We start from the raw sequence: 16,826 nt of genomic DNA, 5'->3' as shown, positions 1-16,826 counted from the left end.
ATAGTTTTATCTTCTGATTTATGTCATGAAAAGTGTTTTTTAAAATTTGCGATTATTGCTGAAAGCATTTCAAAACTGTTCCATATAGATAATTGAAATTGGAAAAATCACATGGTAGCAAATGTCTAGGTGTGTGGAGTCCAGGCAACTTCAACTGACTTTGACAGAAGAAGTTCTATCCTCCCTAAATATTTCTTCAGATAGAAATATAGATGCCTTTGAGTTGAAAATTTAAATGGTGGCTTAATAATTTATTACGCTGAGCTTTTATATTTCCTACACTCATTCCAACAATGACCACTGCTCATTCTGTACTGGGAATTTTTTGCAGTTGATGTTGCTTCACAAATGCAACTCCCCTCTTAGATGTGCTGTCCTGCTGGAAGAAGGGGCTTGTACTGGTGCAGCTTACCCTGGTTTGAAACAAAACGGTGCAAACAAACAAAACAAGAATAGACAGGGTCTTAGTGACATTGAACCTGAAATCATCAATACATTTCAAGTAGGGCTGTCATGCGATTAAAAAAATTAATCAAGTTGTTAAGCAATAATGGAATACCATTTATTTAAATATTTTTGGATGTTTTGTATATTTTCAAATATATTGATTTCAATTACAGTGCAGAATACCAAGTGTACAGTGCTCACTTCATATTTATTTTTGATTACAAGTATTTGCACTGTAAAAAACAAAAGAAATCGTATTTTTCAATTCACCTCATATAAGTACAGTAGTGCAATCTCTTTATCGTGAAAGTGTAACTTACAAATGTAGATTTTTTTTGTTACATAACTGCTCTCAAAAACAAAACAATGTAAAACTTTAGAGCCTACAAGTCCATTTAGTCCTACTTCTTGTTCCACTAATTGATAAGACAAATAAGTTTGTTTACATTTACAGGAGATGCTGCTTCCTGCTTCTTATTTACAATGTCACCTAAAAGTCGAGAACAAGTGTTCGCATGGCACTTTTGTAGCTGGCGTTGCAAGGTATTTATGTGCCAGATATGCTAAACATTCATATGCCCCTTCATGCTTCAGCCACCATTCCAGAGGACATGCTTCCATGCTGATGATGCTTGTTAAAAAAATAATGCGTCAATTAAATTTGTGACTGTACTCCTTGAGGCAGAGAATTGTATGTCTCCTGCTCTGTTTTACCCGCATTCTGCGTATATTTCATATTATAGCAGTCTCGGATGATGACCCAGCACATGTTTGTTTTAAGAACACTTTCACAGCAGATTTGACAAAACGCAAAGAAGATACCAATGTGAGATTTCTAAAAATAGCTACAGCACTTGACCCAAGGTTTAAGAATCAGAAATGCCTTCCAAAATCTGAGAGGGATGAGATGTAGACCACGCTTTCAGAAGTCTTAAAGGAGCAGAAACTACAGAACCCAAGCCACCAAAAAAGAAAATCAACCTTCTGCTGGTGGCATCTGCCTCAGATGATGAACATGCATCGGTCTCCTTTGGATTGTTATCGAGCAGAACCCATCATCAGCATGGACGCATGTCCTATGGAATGGTAGTTGAAGCATGAAGGGACATATGAATCTTCAGCGCATCTGGCACATAAATATCTTGCGACACCGGCTACAACAATGCCATGCAAATACCTGTTCTCACTTTCAGGTGACATTGTAAACAAGAAGCGGGCAGCATTATCTCCTACAAATTGTAACCAAGTTTGTTTGTCTGAGCGATTGGCTGAAGTAGGACTGGATGGACTTGTAGGCTCTAAAGTTTTACATTGTTTTATTTTTCAGAGCAGTTATTTTTTACACATAATTCTACATTTGTAAGTTCAACTTTCATGATAAAGAGATTGCACTACAGTACATATATGAGGTGAACTGAAAAATACCGGCGGATCAAAGCAAGTTCGATATAATGCGGTTTCACCTATAATGTGGTAAGATTTTTTGGCTCCTGAGGACATCGTTATATCGGGGTAGAGGTGTATATCTGCGATTATGCTAGACTCACACTTGAAATTATGTTACTTCAGTATCTCATGGTGGCATTTTTGCATAAAGCCCGATATTCAGAGTATTTCCAGCTTTAGCACTGTCTGTCCAGGATGGTACTTAAACTCTTGCAGTGAGAAAGGGTATATGTCAAATGAGTTCTTTCAAAAGTTGGGACAATTTGAAATACAATCTCCACACTCTCAGTTACCTAGATGTTATTTTTTTGCATTTTGGAAGCTAGGCAAGGGAAGCTGAAGGGAGTCTGGCCAAAGAAACTGAGGAGGAAAGCTTTTCAAGAGGCAGTGAGGCTGATGCCTAAAACGTAGGTTCTTGGAAGTCAGAGAGCGCAGACTGAAGATGAACAAATCAAGATTATACACAGATCATATTATATCCCCTATATATTTTCTGAAAATTAGCTTGCAAGCCTCTATTCAGTACTGGATAAGTCATGGTGCCTCTGGTCCACTATTACATGTGACTGTCTCTGTGAAAGGCAGATATTGATACAATAGAAAAAAAAATCCCAGATAAATTCTACTTTTGTTATGTTGCATACAAGATTTTTAACTGATAATATGGAATTACTAATTTGTCATGAATCCTAAGGGGAGGATCAGAGTGAATTTTCAGCTTCTGGTTTGGTTTTAGTCTGTCTCTAGGTTCTTTTGTAATTATTTAATATACACACACACACTGAAATCAATGGCATTTTTGGGTACTCAATACCTATGAAAATTTGACTGACTATGCGTACACACAAGGCTTGATTCTCTGATACTCTAAGATCATTTGCCACCATTCTTGCAGTTTAAAGGGCATTTAAAGTTATGTAAGTTTCCACTATCAGAGCTATAAGAAGTGGCCTTAATGAGAATGAGAATCAGGTGTAAATGAGAATCAGGCCCAGAGTATTATTTTTTATAACAAAGTGAGCATATGTACACTGATGATAAACCTAGATATGAAGCTATTTGTATCATCTAATCAGAAGCACAATGTAGCTTATCTGGTAGCGTTTATATTGCTATACATAATTTCGTCAGGAAGCTTTTTAATGGTTAAAAAACCTTCTGAAATCCTCTTTCCGCTGCCTTTAAGACTAGTCGAAAAGGACACCCAGTATTATGAATGAAGACAGAAAATGGATTTTAATATCAAATCACCTTGAAAACATTTGCCAATAAAAGGAATTATCTCTATTTACCTCAGAAGTAATATGTATCCAGGTGTACCGCCTATTGACAAAGTATATGAAGTGATGACTGATATTACCAGAAAATACAGAAACATTTTTGGACATTCATTTCCTTTTTGACATGCTCCCATCACCGCTGAGGAGCTTCTTGATAGAGACGCTGTAATTCCCACACAGCTGCAATTATAAAACACCTGGAATATAGCAGGTAAAAGTGTATGTTTATTGAGATATGCTATGTATAGCAGAGGAGTAAGGGGAAAATGACCACCTAAAATGTTACAATATTGTTTACTGTATTTTTCCAGACCCTTGGACAGTCAAAATCTCTGTGTCCAATCCAAAATTAGAGTTGGTCAAAAATCTGCGGTTGAAAAGTTATGTTTTTTGTTTTAAAAAAGTAAATTTCCAAACAAACGTCCAATTATTGACAAAATATTTCAGGTTTTTGTTTAAAACCCCCAAACTAATGATGGTTTTGACAACTAAAAAACAATTTTTTCCCAAATACAATTACATTTGCAATGTTCATGTTTTCATTTTATGAAAAGCAGAACATTTTCCATGAAAACAAAAAAGCGCACCCTAGAAAGTTCTTATCTTCTGTAGCACATTGCCGAAAACCAAGGAACTTAAGGAAAGTCATAGATCCCTACTTTAAAAAGAATTGCAATTCATTTGCCATAACAGAGCTAGCTAGGCTAAGACAGACCAAAGCATCATAAATGATGATAGAAAAGTTTCTTACAGAGGTTTTTCCACTTCCATTGGATGTTTTGCAACCAGCAAGACACGCCGACACGTAGGTGATTCCATTTTCCCCACATATAGGATCCCATTCATTTTTTGAACATATGCATCCTGAATTGCACTCAGAAAAGAGGGTTTCTTCATAGCTAGAGACCTGTTTTGTTCTGACAAACACCAAAACAAACCTCAGAAACAAAATGAAATGCAGTTTCTCAGCAGCTTTAAGTAGAAATGTCTTCAAACCATGGGCTATATTTTCAGCAAGATGCACCTGAGTGTAGCCTTAAATCTTCAGTCTACTGAAATATTTTATTTCCACTTCCCTTCCCAAATGTTTCCTCTCTGCAATCAAACAGTATTCTACAATATGACACGCCTATTAAAATACAGCATATGTTTTATTAAAGGGGCATTGTTAACTAGTGTTTTAACAATGTGTATCTACTGATAGATTGTTTTTATTTTCTAATATATTCATCTGAAACATCTGGGGCACAATTCAATTAAACAAAATTGGACCCAAATGCTCAGAACACTGGTCATTCTGATGGCAAAGGAGAAAAAATCATCCCTACCGAAAAGCTATTGAAAAAGAGGTGGGAAAGTGATCACAGATGGATTGATCTAAGTTGAGGACCTGACCCTGCAGCTACTTGATCTACAGACCTTCCTTTGACCTCAATGGGAGCATCACTCATGGAGTGGCTGCAGAAGCAAGAACAGAAAGCCCATCCAGAAAGTCCCTGGGGTCACCTCTGCTGCTGCAAGCCTAAGGAAGCTTGTGCCTGCAGATTTCAGCTGCAATAGTGTGAAAAGTGGGAATGCAACCACTTCCACGTACTGTGCTGACCCTTTCCATCTTTGTCCCATGAGGGGGCTCTCGGAGGTGGGGAATCAATAGAGTTTCATGGGAGTGACAACTAGTCAAGTTCAATTGGATTCATCTATCAACATCTGTTGGGGAAACTGGTATAGATTACTGCAGAGTATGAGATCTTGGCCCCACTGAAGTCAACGGCAAAACTTCCATTGGCTTCAGTGAGGTCAGGATTTCACTCAGAGTGTCAAGTAACCTGCACTATTTCACCCTCTGCAGTTTAAATCTCCACCTTGAAGGGTTTTCTACAGTGGTCCTGCTATGGGGAGCCCTACAGCAGCCATGTCCAGAGGGCGTTAGAGAGTCCAGGGGTATTCAGCAGCACACAGAGGTAAGGAACACCAATACGGATGCCTCTTGGCTTGTTGAGCTCTTCAGCTCTCCAGGGATCTGTGGATTAAAAGGGCTTTTTGTGAGGAGCAGCACAGCTCCACTCCCCAGTCAGAGAACTCACAGGAAATGCCATGAATTTCGATTCATCTACACAGGAATAACCTGCATAGAGAAGAATAAGGGCTTGGGCGCTAAAAACAATTACAGAGGGATTCTGAGCTTTGCTCCAAATCCCGCTGAAGTCAATGGGAAGACTTTGGATTCTTTGGATTAGATCCCTGTTGAGTATATTCACGGAATATGTGGAATACTTTGAGGAAGCACGTTGCTTTAAAATGGAACTCTGCACTCAACGTTGCACTTTCCAGCCTACCCTTCATAAGACACAGTCAGTCCTGCCACGTCCGAGTTCTCACAGCCCATTGCAAATAATGAAAGTAGCAAGAGGTAACCAAAGAAGGATGATCCCAAGGATAGCTTTGCAGCCCCCAAAACATTAATCTGGAATTTTTTCATGATCAGCCCTCCTGAGAATATCCCAAAGGCCACAGCAGGAATGTTGATAAGACCTACAAACAAATGAGAAAAATTAGTTTACACGTAAGCTTGAACTAGGAGGACTGCTATGCCCAGCCATATTTGCTAAGGGAGCCCACAAAATGAACATTTGGCAACTGTCTGAATGACAACCCCCCCATCTACAGCTGCAACTTTAACTTTAAAAATGTACGGCATCAGCTAGTCACTGCTGATCATTTTCTTGCAAAGTGATTCATTTATGGTGCAAAATCATCATGCCAAATGGACTGCAATACAGACTGTTAAATCAGTGTTTCAGTAGGTTTTTACATTCCATTTGATGTAAAGTGCTAGATGGCTACTAGTTATTATTATTATATTTCTGTTTCTGTAATGGGCCTCAGTCCATGCTAAACTCTGTATAATGTAAAACAGGATAAATTGTAAAATTCATAACAGGATGTTAGAAGACACCTTAACAGATACTCTCACCCATGAGTAACTAAATATACATAGAAACATTTCACTGTGATGGCCATGCTTATTTTGGACTGCCTAACTTATAAGCAAAAAAATCCAGTATCTTATTCTGTATGGCAGATCAGAGATTTCTGTAATAGGAACCCAACAGTGTGACAAAAGGAGGTGTGGTTCAGTGGATACTCTAGATTCATAGAGTCTAAGGCCAGCAGGGACCATTATGATAATTGGCACTGACCTCCGGTATGACCCAGGCCATAGAACTGCCCCAAAGTAATTCCAATCTTAAATCAAAAATTGTATGTAATGGAGAATCCACCATGAATTTTTCTAAACTGTACCCATGGTTAATTACTCTCATTGTTAAAAATTATACCTTATTTCCAGTCTGACTTTGTCTAGCTTCAACCTCCAGCCATTGGCTCGTGTTATACCTGCCTCTGCTGGATTGAAGAGCTCATCATTAAATATTTGTTCCCCACGTAGGTATTTATAGACTGTAATCAAGGCACTCCTTATACTTCTCTTTGTTAAACTAAATAGATTGAGTCTACCACTATAAGGCGTGTTTTCTAATCCTTAATCAGTCTCCTGTATTTTCTCTGAACCCTCTCCAATTTGTCAACATCCTTCTTGAATTGTGGGCAGAACCAGAACTACTATTCTAGCAGTAGTTGCACCAGTGCCAAATACAGAGGTAAAATAAAAGATTCCTACTCAAGAATCCTGTGTTTATGCATCCCAAGATGGCATTAGCTCTTTTGGCCACATTGTTACACTGTTCAGCTCATGTTCAGCTGATTATCCACTACAAACCCAAATCTCTTCAGAGTCTCTGCTTCCAAGGATAGAGTCTCACATCCTGAAAGTATGGTCTACATTCTTTGTTCCAACATTTACATTTAGCTGTATTTAAACACACACTGTCTGCTTGTACCCGATTTATCAAGCAATCCAGATTGCTCTGTATTAGTGACCTGTCCACTTCATTATTTACCACTCCCCCCCTCCCCCGAGTTTTAGTGTCATCTGCAAATTTCATCAGCGATGATTTTATGTTTTCTTCCTGGTCACTGATAAAAATGTTAAATAGCATAGGGCCAAAAAACGATCTCTTCAGGACCCACACCGGAAACAGCCACACTCAATGATGGTTCCCCATTTAAAGTTTTATTTTGACCCATCAGTTAACTAGCTTTTAATCCATTTAATGTGTGCCATGTTAATTTTAGTTTTTTAATCAAATTGTTATATGATACCAAGTCAAATGCCTTACAGAAGTCTAAGTATATTACGTTAACACTATTACTTTTATCAATCAAACTTGTAATCTCATCAAAAAAAGTTATCAAGTTAGTGTGCCAGGATCTATTTTCCATAAACCCATGTTTATTTGCAGTAATTATATTACCCTCCTTTAGTTCTAGTTAGTAACTGAATCCCATATCAGCTAGCTCATTATCTTGTCTAGGATCAATGTCTGACTGACATACCCATAATTACCTGGGTCATCCCATTTACCCTTTTTAAAAACTGGCACAACATTAGCTTTCTTCCAATCTTCTGGAACTTCCCCAGTGCTCCAAGACTTAAGCCTGGTCTACACCACGAGTTTAGGTCGAATTTAGCAGCGTTAAATCGAATTAAGCCTGGACATGTCCAAATGACAAAGCCCTTTTTTTCGACTTAAAGGGCCCTTTAAACTGGTTTCTTTACTCCACCTCCGACGAGGGGATTAGCGCTAAAATCGGCCTTTGTGGGTTGGATTTGGGGTAGTGTGGACGGAATTCTATGTTATTGGCCTCCGGGAGCTATCCCACAGTGCTTCATTGTGACCACTCTGGACAGCACTCTCAACTCAGATGCACTGACCAGGTAGACAGGAAAAGCCCCGCGAACTTTTGAATTTCATTTCCTGTTTGCCCAGCGTGGAGGGCACAGGTGACCACACAGAGCTCATCAGCACAGGTAACCATGATGGAGTCCCAGGATCGCAAAAGAGCTCCAGCATGGACAGAACGGGAGGTACGGGATCTGCTCGCCATATGGGGAGATGAATCAAAGCTAGCTGAAATCCGTAGCAGTAAACAAAATGGCAAAATATTAGAAAAAGTCTCAAAGGCCATGAAGGACAGAGGCCATAACAGGGACGCACAGCAGTGCCGCGTGAAAATTAAGGAGCTAAGGCAAGCCTACCACAAAGCCAGAGAGGCAAACGGAAGGTCCAGGGCAGAGCTGCAAACATGCCGCTTCTACGCGGAGCTGCATGCCATGCTAGGGGGTGCAGCCACCACTACCCCAACCATGTGCTTTGACTCCATCAATGGAGAATCACGCAACAGGGAAGTGGTTCGGGGTACAAGGAAAATGATGATGAAGACAATGAAGATAGCTCACAGCAAGGAAGCGGAGAAACCGGTTTCCCCAAAAGCCAGGATATGTTTATCACCCTGGACCTGGAACCAGTAACCCCTGAACTCACCCAAGGCGTGCTCCCAGACCCTGAGAGCACACAAGGGACCTCTGGTGAGTGTACCTTTGTAAATATTACACATGGTAAAAGCAAGTGTGTTTAATGATTAATGATTAATTTGCCCCGGCAATCGCGGTCAGTACAGCTACTGGAAAAGTCTGTTATGTGTATGGGCATGGAGCGGAAATCCTCCAGGGACATCTCCAGAAAGCTCTCCTTCATGTATTCCCAAATCCTTTGCAAAAGGTTTCTGGGGAGGGCTGCCTTATCCCATCCACCATGGTAGGACACTTTACCATGCCAGGCCAGTAGCACGTAGTCTGGAATCATTGCATAACAAAGCATGGCAGCGTATGGTCCCGGTGTTTGCTGGCGTGCAGACAACATCCATTCCTTATCTCCCTTTGTTATCCTCAGGAGTGTGATATCATTCACGGTCACCTGGTTGAAATGGGGTGATTTTATTAAGGGGACATTCAGAGGTGCCCATTCCTGCTCGGCTGAACAGAAATGTTCCCCGCTGTAGGGGGGAGGGGTGAAGTGATCATCCCAGAGAATTGGGTGTGTGGGGGGGGAGTAGTTGGGTTTGTGCTGCATGTTAACCCGGAAACCTGCAGCCCCTCCTTTTACATTGCAAACCCATTTTAAATGGCCAATCCAATGGGTGCTTGGTATGGGAAATGAGGGTGCTACTGTTTGAACCCATTCCCACATGTTAAGAAGGTTAAAAAATCCAAAAGACTGTGGCTTACCACGGCTGCCTGCAAGCCGAAATCTGTTGCCTGGCACTGCATGAGTGATCTCTCATACCAAACCGGCAGGCCCTCAATATAAGAGGAAAAATGCGACTTTGTAACGAAAGCACATGTGCTGTGTAATGTGAACAGCAAAATTTAACGTGAAAGAGTGTACACATTGTTCTCTAAAATGTGTCTTTTTTAACCACCTCTCCCTTCTCCTCCACCAGCTGCAAATGTTTCTCCTTCACAGAGGCTAGTGAACATTAGAAGGAGAAAACAGCGGACTTGGGATGATATGCTCTCAGAGCTCCAGATGTCCGCCGATGCTGACAGAGCACAGCAGAATGCATGGAAGCAGTCAATGTCAGAGTGCAAAAAAGCACACTCTGAACAAGAGAAGAGCTGGCGGGCTGAATCACGGGCTGAAGAGAGCAAGTGGCGGGCTGAAGAGGATAGGTGGCGTCAGCTTGCTGACAGAAGGCAAGAGTCGATGCTTCGGCGGCTGGAGCATCAAACTGATATGCTCCAGCGTATGGTTGAGCTGCAGGAAAGGCAGCAGGAGCAGAGACCACCACTACAGCCCGTGTAAACAACAGCCCTCCTCCCCAAGTTCCATAGCCTCCTCACCCAGACACCCAAGAACGCGGTGGGGGGGCCTCCGGCCACCCAGTCACTCCACCCCTGATTATTGCCCGAACATCAGAAGGCTGGCCTTCAATAAGTGTTAAAGTTTTAAAGATTTAAACTGTAGTGTGTCCTTTTCCTTCCCTCCTCCCCCACCCCTCCCAGGCCACCTTGGCAGTTATCCCCCTAGTTGTGTGATGAATTAATAAAGAATGCATTAATGTGAAGTAACAATGACTTTATTGCCTCTGCAAGGGGTGCTCGAAGGGCAGAAGGGAGGGTGGATAGTTTACAAGGAAGTAGAGTGAACTGGGAGGGGGGCAGGGGAAGGGTTCATCAAGGAGAAACAAACAGAAGTTTCACACCATAGCCTGGCCAGTCACAAAACTGGTTTTCAAAGCTTCTCTGCTGCGCACCGCGCCCTGCTGTACTCTTCTAACCGCCCTGGTGTCTGGCTGCGCGTAATCAGCGGCCAGACGATTTGCCTCAATCTCCCACCCCGCCATAAATGTCTCCCCCTTACTCTCACAGATATTGTGGAGCGCACAGCAAGCAGCAATAGCAATTGGAATATTGGCTTCGCTGAGGTCTATCCGAGTCAGTGAACTGTGCCAGCGCGCTTTTAAACGTCCAAAGGCACATTCCACCACCATTCGGCACTTGCTCAGCCTATAGTTGAACAGGTCCTGACTACTGTCCAGGCTGCCTGTGTACGGCTTCATGAGCCATGGCATTAAGAGGTAGGCTGGGTCCCCAAGAATAACGATAGGCATTTCAACATCCCCAATGGTTATTTTCTGGTCTGGGAAGAAAGTCCCTTCCTCCAGCTTTTGAAACAGACCAGAGTTCCTGAAGACAAGAGCATCATGTACCTTTCCCGGCCATCCCACGTTGATGTTAGTGAAACATCCCTTGTGATCCACCAGGGCTTGCAGCAGCATTGAAAAGTACCCCTTGCGGTTTATGTACTCGGAGGCTTGGTGTTCCGGTGACGAGATAGGGATATGGGTTCCGTCTATCGCCCTACCACAGTTTGGGAACCCATTGCAGCAAAGCCATCCACTATGACCTGCACTTTTCCCAGAGTCACTACCCTTGATATCAGCAGGTCTTTGATTGCGTTGGCTACTTGGATCACAGCAGCCCCCACAGTAGATTTGCCCACTCCAAATTGATTCCCGACTGACTGGTAGCTGTCTGGCATTGCAAGTTTCCACAGGGCTATCGCCACTCGCTTCTCAACTGTGAGGGCTGCTCTCATCCTGGTATTCTGGCGCTTCAGGGCAGGGGAAAGCAAGTCACAAAGTTCCATGAAAGTGCCCTTACGCATGCGAAAGTTTCACAGCCACTGGGAATCGTCCCACACCTGCAACACGATGCGGTCCCACCAGTCTGTGCTTGTTTCCCGGGCCCAGAATCGGCGTTCCACGGCATGAACCTGCCCCAGTAACACCATGATTTGCACATTGCTGGGGCCTGTACTTTGTGAGAGGTCTATGTCCATGTCAATTTCCTCATCACTCTCGTCGCCACACTGCAATCGCCTCCTCGCCTGGTTTTGCTTTGGCATGTTCTGGTTCTGCATATACTCCAGGACAATGTGCGTGGTGTTCATAGTGCTCATAATTGCTGCGGTGATCTGAGCAGGCTCCATGATCCCAGTGCTATGGCGTCTGGGCTGAAAAAAGGCGTGAAACTATTGTCTGACGGAGGGAGGGGCGAGTGACGACATGGCTTACAGGGAATTAAAATCAACAAAGATGGCTGTGCATCAGGGAGAAACACAAACAACTGTCACACAGAATGGCCCCCCCAAAGATTGAACTCAAAACCCTGGGTTTAGCAGGCCATTGATTTCACGGAGGGAGCGGGAAGCAAATGAATACAGAACAAATCTGGTCCATCTATTTTTTACATCTTAAGCTGGCAGCAGACGGTGCAGCATGACTGATAGCCATAGGCATCTTCTGGGTGCTTGGCAGAAAATGCTGTATTACGACTGCTAGCCATCATCGTCAAGACGGTTCAATAGGACTGCCGGCAGGACTGAGTCTCCAGGAGACAAAACATGTCTGCCCAGGTGCCTCTGATTGAACTCACTGAGGAATATGACGATGACGGATATCAATCGTAATACACCATCCACTGACAAAAGGCAAGGAGCTGCTGCTGTGTAGCAATGCAGCCCCACGTCTGCCAGCACCCAGATAGCCGATGACGGCTACGAGTCATACTGCACTGTCTCTACTGCCAAAAGGCAATTAGCTGCTGCTGTGTAGCAATGCAGTACCATGTCTGCCGGCACCCAGATGACATATGGTGACGGTGAGCTGAGCTGAGCTGAGCGGGTTCCATGCTTGCCGTGGTATGTTGTCTGCACAGGTAACCCAGGTAAAAAGGCGTGAATCGATTGTCTGCCGTTGCTCTGACGGAGGGGGAGGGGCCTTACGACTTGTACCCAGAACCCCCCGCGACACTGTTTTTGCATCATCAGGCATTGGGATCTCAACCCAGAATTCCAATGGGCGGCGGAGACTGCGGGAACTGTGGCATAGCTACCCACAGTGCAACGCTCCGGAAGTCGACGCTAGCCTCGCTACTGTGGACGCGGTCTGACGACTTAATGCATTTAGAGCATTTTATGTGGGGACACACACAATCAACTGTATAAAACTGATTTCTATAAAACCAGCTTCTATAAATTCGACCTAATTTCGTAGTGTAGACATACCCTTATTGAAAATCAACATTAATAGTCCAGTGAGCTCCTCAGCTAGCTCTTTTAAAACTATGGCAGGTACCAAGTTATTTTATTTGTATCATTTCATCTTTCTTCTCTATGAAAACATATTATTGTCAGACAAAATAGTTAACACCCACAAAAAATAAATACTTTAAATAAAAACCAGTCTCTTTCTGATACAACAGAGATCTTCCTGACACTATAATGAGCAGCAGCTAGAGTACAAAATGGCAGCACATTAATTGAGATAGGTTTTTAAGTCCATTAATTTTCTAATTTTTTAAATGAAGAATTATTTAAATAATTTTTTTAAGTACATGGAGTATCTTCATTTTTTGGAAGTTTCTTTAATCTTCTCCAATTTCTGAACATATCTCTGACAATGCTGCAACAATATTTAATATTTTGTATTTATTTAAACATTACATGGTACATTTTTGGCAGATTAGCAGTAGCAATATTAAGGATATCTAAGGCTTGGTCTAGGTCAGGGGTTTTCAAACTGGGGGTCGGGAGTCCTCAGGGAGTTATTACATGGGAGGGTCGCAAGCTGTCAGCCTCCACTCCAAACCCCCTTTGCCTCCAGCATTTATAATGGTTTTAAATGTATTTAAAAGTGTTTTTAATTTATAAGGGGGGTCGCACTCAGAGACTTGCTATGTGAAAGGGGTCACCAGTAAAAAAGTTTCTGAGCCACTTTCCTAGGTAATGATCTATCAAATTCTTAAGACCTTCATGTTTGCCTCAATGTCAATTTGTTTGTGGTAGATTTATCACAGCATTAACTCAAATTCTATTAATGTTATTTCTCATTACCATACCTTTAAACAAATGTATTGAAATTAGGGTCTAGAAAAAAAAATTATCCTGTAGCTCAATCCTGCAGGGTGATGACCACTCCTGTCAGACTTGAGTGCCCTCCGCTTGACTGATTTCAATGAGATGAGGGTGACTGGCATCTTGTAGGTTTGCCTCCTCATTGTTTAATTATTAGCATTAATTTCTAAAGCCTAAGATTTCTATTTTAGGTAAAATTATGTCCTGAGGTACTCATTAATAATAGTCACTTGAAAAAAAATGTGATCACCGGCTTTGAATGAAATATTATCTTGCTATTCAAATATTTTTTAGTTTAAGGTATTAATTATTATTGAGAATTCACCAATTCCCTCTTAGACAATGGCTTACAATCGTCACATGGATATTAATCCTAAGTGGTTTCCCATTCATTGTTCCTGGAATGGAAACATACCATTCAAACCTGTCTGTTCAACTGAACCTAACCAACACAATTTGAATTTCAAATACTCACAATAAACGGATTGCACACAATCAACAGACAAAGGGCCAGATCTTCCCGCTTTTCTGCTATAGCTCAACACTGGAACTGGTTTATTGGGAAATCCCCAGGTGGAATGGGGCCAGCCCTAAGTCATGCTCTCATGGTTCCTAGTATAGATGGTATGTTAGAGCATAGCTGGTGTACCTCTGAACTTGACTACAGTCTCAGCTGCCAGAACAGCCCTTTAGGGGGCTTGTTGCAACAAGGTGAAAGTAAGAAGAGCTCTGAGGTCGCTCTAATTTATATCAGGCGCCAGATAGGCAGCCTCAAGAAAAGGGGAATGTAAAGGTGGCACAGGGCCATCTTTGACGCTCACCCACTTGGGTCCTGCGTCAAGCAGAGCTCAGACAAAATGGAAGATCAAGACCAAAGAGCTATTCAGTACTTTCAAAAACATTCAAGAGAACTATAAAGACAACATCATAAGATATCACTGATAAATAAACAAAGGTGAAATCCACTGGCTAAATTTTCCACTGCAAATTATTTCTCTGTTCTAATCTAAGTTACCATATATCCAGTCTTTTTTCCTTTTAAAGAGTTGTGTATTTTACAGCCATTACATAACACTGACATCTAGTGATACTGACCTGAAACTGTTTTTACAGACAGAAGCAAATTTTTAAAAAAAATTCATACAGTAGTTCAAGTTTGGGATGAGATCATTAGGGGTTTTTAAAAAACTATTTCAAATTATTTATTTAATAAAAATGGTTCACAACTTTTAAACCCAATGTATCTGCTTTTACGTACATCAGAATCCTATTTATTCGGTTTCTTTCACATATTTTGGTTTGATTTGTACATAAGTAAAAAAAATAGGCTTAGTGTCTGAGCTTTGTGACAACCATTTCAGATTTGGGGACAACTTATATCTTCAAGTCAGCGATACTGCTATGGGTACCCACATGGCCCCATAGTATGCCAACATTTTTATGAACAACACTTCCTCAGCTCTCGTCCCCTAGCGCCCATCCTCTGCTTCTGCTACATTGATGACATCTTCATCATATGGACCCACGGGAAGGAGGCCCTTGAAGAATTTCACCTTGATTTCAACAATTTCCACCCCGCCATCAAACTCAGCCTGGACCAGTCCATGCAAGAGATCCACTTCCTGGACACTACAGTGCAAATAAGTGACGGTCACATAAACACCACTCTATACCAGAAACCTACTGACTGCTATACGTACCTACATGCCTCCAGCTTCCATCCAGGACACATCGCACGATTCATTGTCTACAGACAAGCCCTAAGATACAACTTGATTTGCTCCAACCCCTCAGACAGAGACAAACACCTACAAGATCTTTATCAAGCATTCTTAAAACTACAATACCCACCTGGGGAAGTGAGGAAACAGATTAACAGAGCGAGACAGGTATCCAGAAGTCACCTACTACAGGACAGGCCCAACAAGGAAAATAACAGAACACCACTGGTCATCATATACAGCCCCCAGCTAAAACCTCTCCAGCACATCATCAATAATCTACAACCTATCCTGGAAAATGACCCCTCACTCTCACAGACCTTGGGAGGCAGGCCAGTCCTTGCTTACAGACAGCCCCCCAACCTGAAGTAGATACTCACCAGCAACTACACACCACACCACAGAAACACTAACCCAGGAACCAATCCCTGTAGCAAACCTCGTTGCCTACTCTGTCCCCATATCTACTCTAGTGACACCATCAGAGGACCCAACCACATCAGCCACACCATCAGGGGCTCATTCACCTGCACATCTACTAATGTGATATATGCCATCATGTGCCAGCAATGCCCCTCTGCCATGTACATTGGCCAAACCAGAAAGTCTCTACGTAAAAGAATAAATGGACACAAATCGGACATCAGGAATAGTAACATACAAAAGCCAGTAGGAGAACACTTCAATCTCCCTGGACATACTATAACAGATTTAAAAGTACCCATACTTGAAGAAAAAAACTTTAAAAACAGACTTCAAAGAGAAACTGCAGAACTAAAATTCATTTGCAAATTTAACACCATTAATTTGGGCTTGAATAGGGACTGGGAGTGGCTGGCTCATGACAGAAGCAACTTTCCCTCTCTTGGCATTGACACCTCCTCATCAATTATTGGGAGTAGACTACATCCACCCTGATTGAATTGGCCTTGTCCACACTGGTTCTCCACTTGTTAGGTAACTCCCTTCTCTTCATGTGTCAGTATAATAATGCCTACATCTGTAATTTTCACTCCATGGATCTGAAGAAGTGGGTTTTTTACCCACGAAAGCTTATGCTCAAATACATCTGTTAGTCTTTAAGGTGCCACCGAACTCCTCGTTGTTTTTGTTAAAGTAGGCTTAGAAGACAGCCACTAGATGGCCTATTAATTATTAGAATAGATCTTATTCAATCCAATAGAAAACAGTGATATATATATTATATGCAAGTCAATATTTTCCATAGATATATATTGCTCAGAGGTTTACTGCATACATACCAGTAACACTTTCACTGTATAGCTTGTACAAATGATATGTTTACCACTGAATGAGGAAGCATTGTGATATATATTTTAATTGCATGTTTCTTTAAACGTTCATCTTTATAGGAAACTGTATGAATTCACCGATTTGAAAATGAACATAGTGGAGGTAAACATGCCTATCAATATTTTGTAATAAACTAAGAATAAAACAAGATAAAGCTAATTTTCTCCACAAAGCCTATAGGAAGACAACTAATGAAGGGTGGGATTTTCAAACGTGTTTGGTGTGGGGCTAATTCTGCT

At 41.8% G+C, this 16,826-nt stretch overlaps 1 protein-coding gene across 2 annotated transcripts in view; it reads right to left on the bottom strand.

The window, feature by feature from the left end:
• Positions 1 to 16,826, bottom strand: part of SLCO1C1 (solute carrier organic anion transporter family member 1C1) — a 43,931-nt gene that overhangs the window by 6,376 nt on the left and 20,729 nt on the right. For both annotated transcript variants that reach the window (XM_054016301.1, XM_054016302.1), the window contains 3 exons: positions 5,510 to 5,705; positions 3,925 to 4,090; positions 3,186 to 3,370 (listed from right to left, as the gene is read on the bottom strand). In XM_054016301.1, coding sequence (XP_053872276.1) covers positions 3,186 to 3,370; positions 3,925 to 4,090; positions 5,510 to 5,705 — 547 coding nt within the window. The remainder of the gene's footprint in view (positions 1 to 3,185; positions 3,371 to 3,924; positions 4,091 to 5,509; positions 5,706 to 16,826) is intronic.

The sequence above is a fragment of the Malaclemys terrapin genome, chromosome 1 (assembly GCF_027887155.1).
Source record: "Malaclemys terrapin pileata isolate rMalTer1 chromosome 1, rMalTer1.hap1, whole genome shotgun sequence".
Classification (NCBI taxonomy): Eukaryota; Metazoa; Chordata; order Testudines; family Emydidae; genus Malaclemys; species Malaclemys terrapin.
This window is presented reverse-complemented; position numbering and strand designations above follow the sequence as displayed.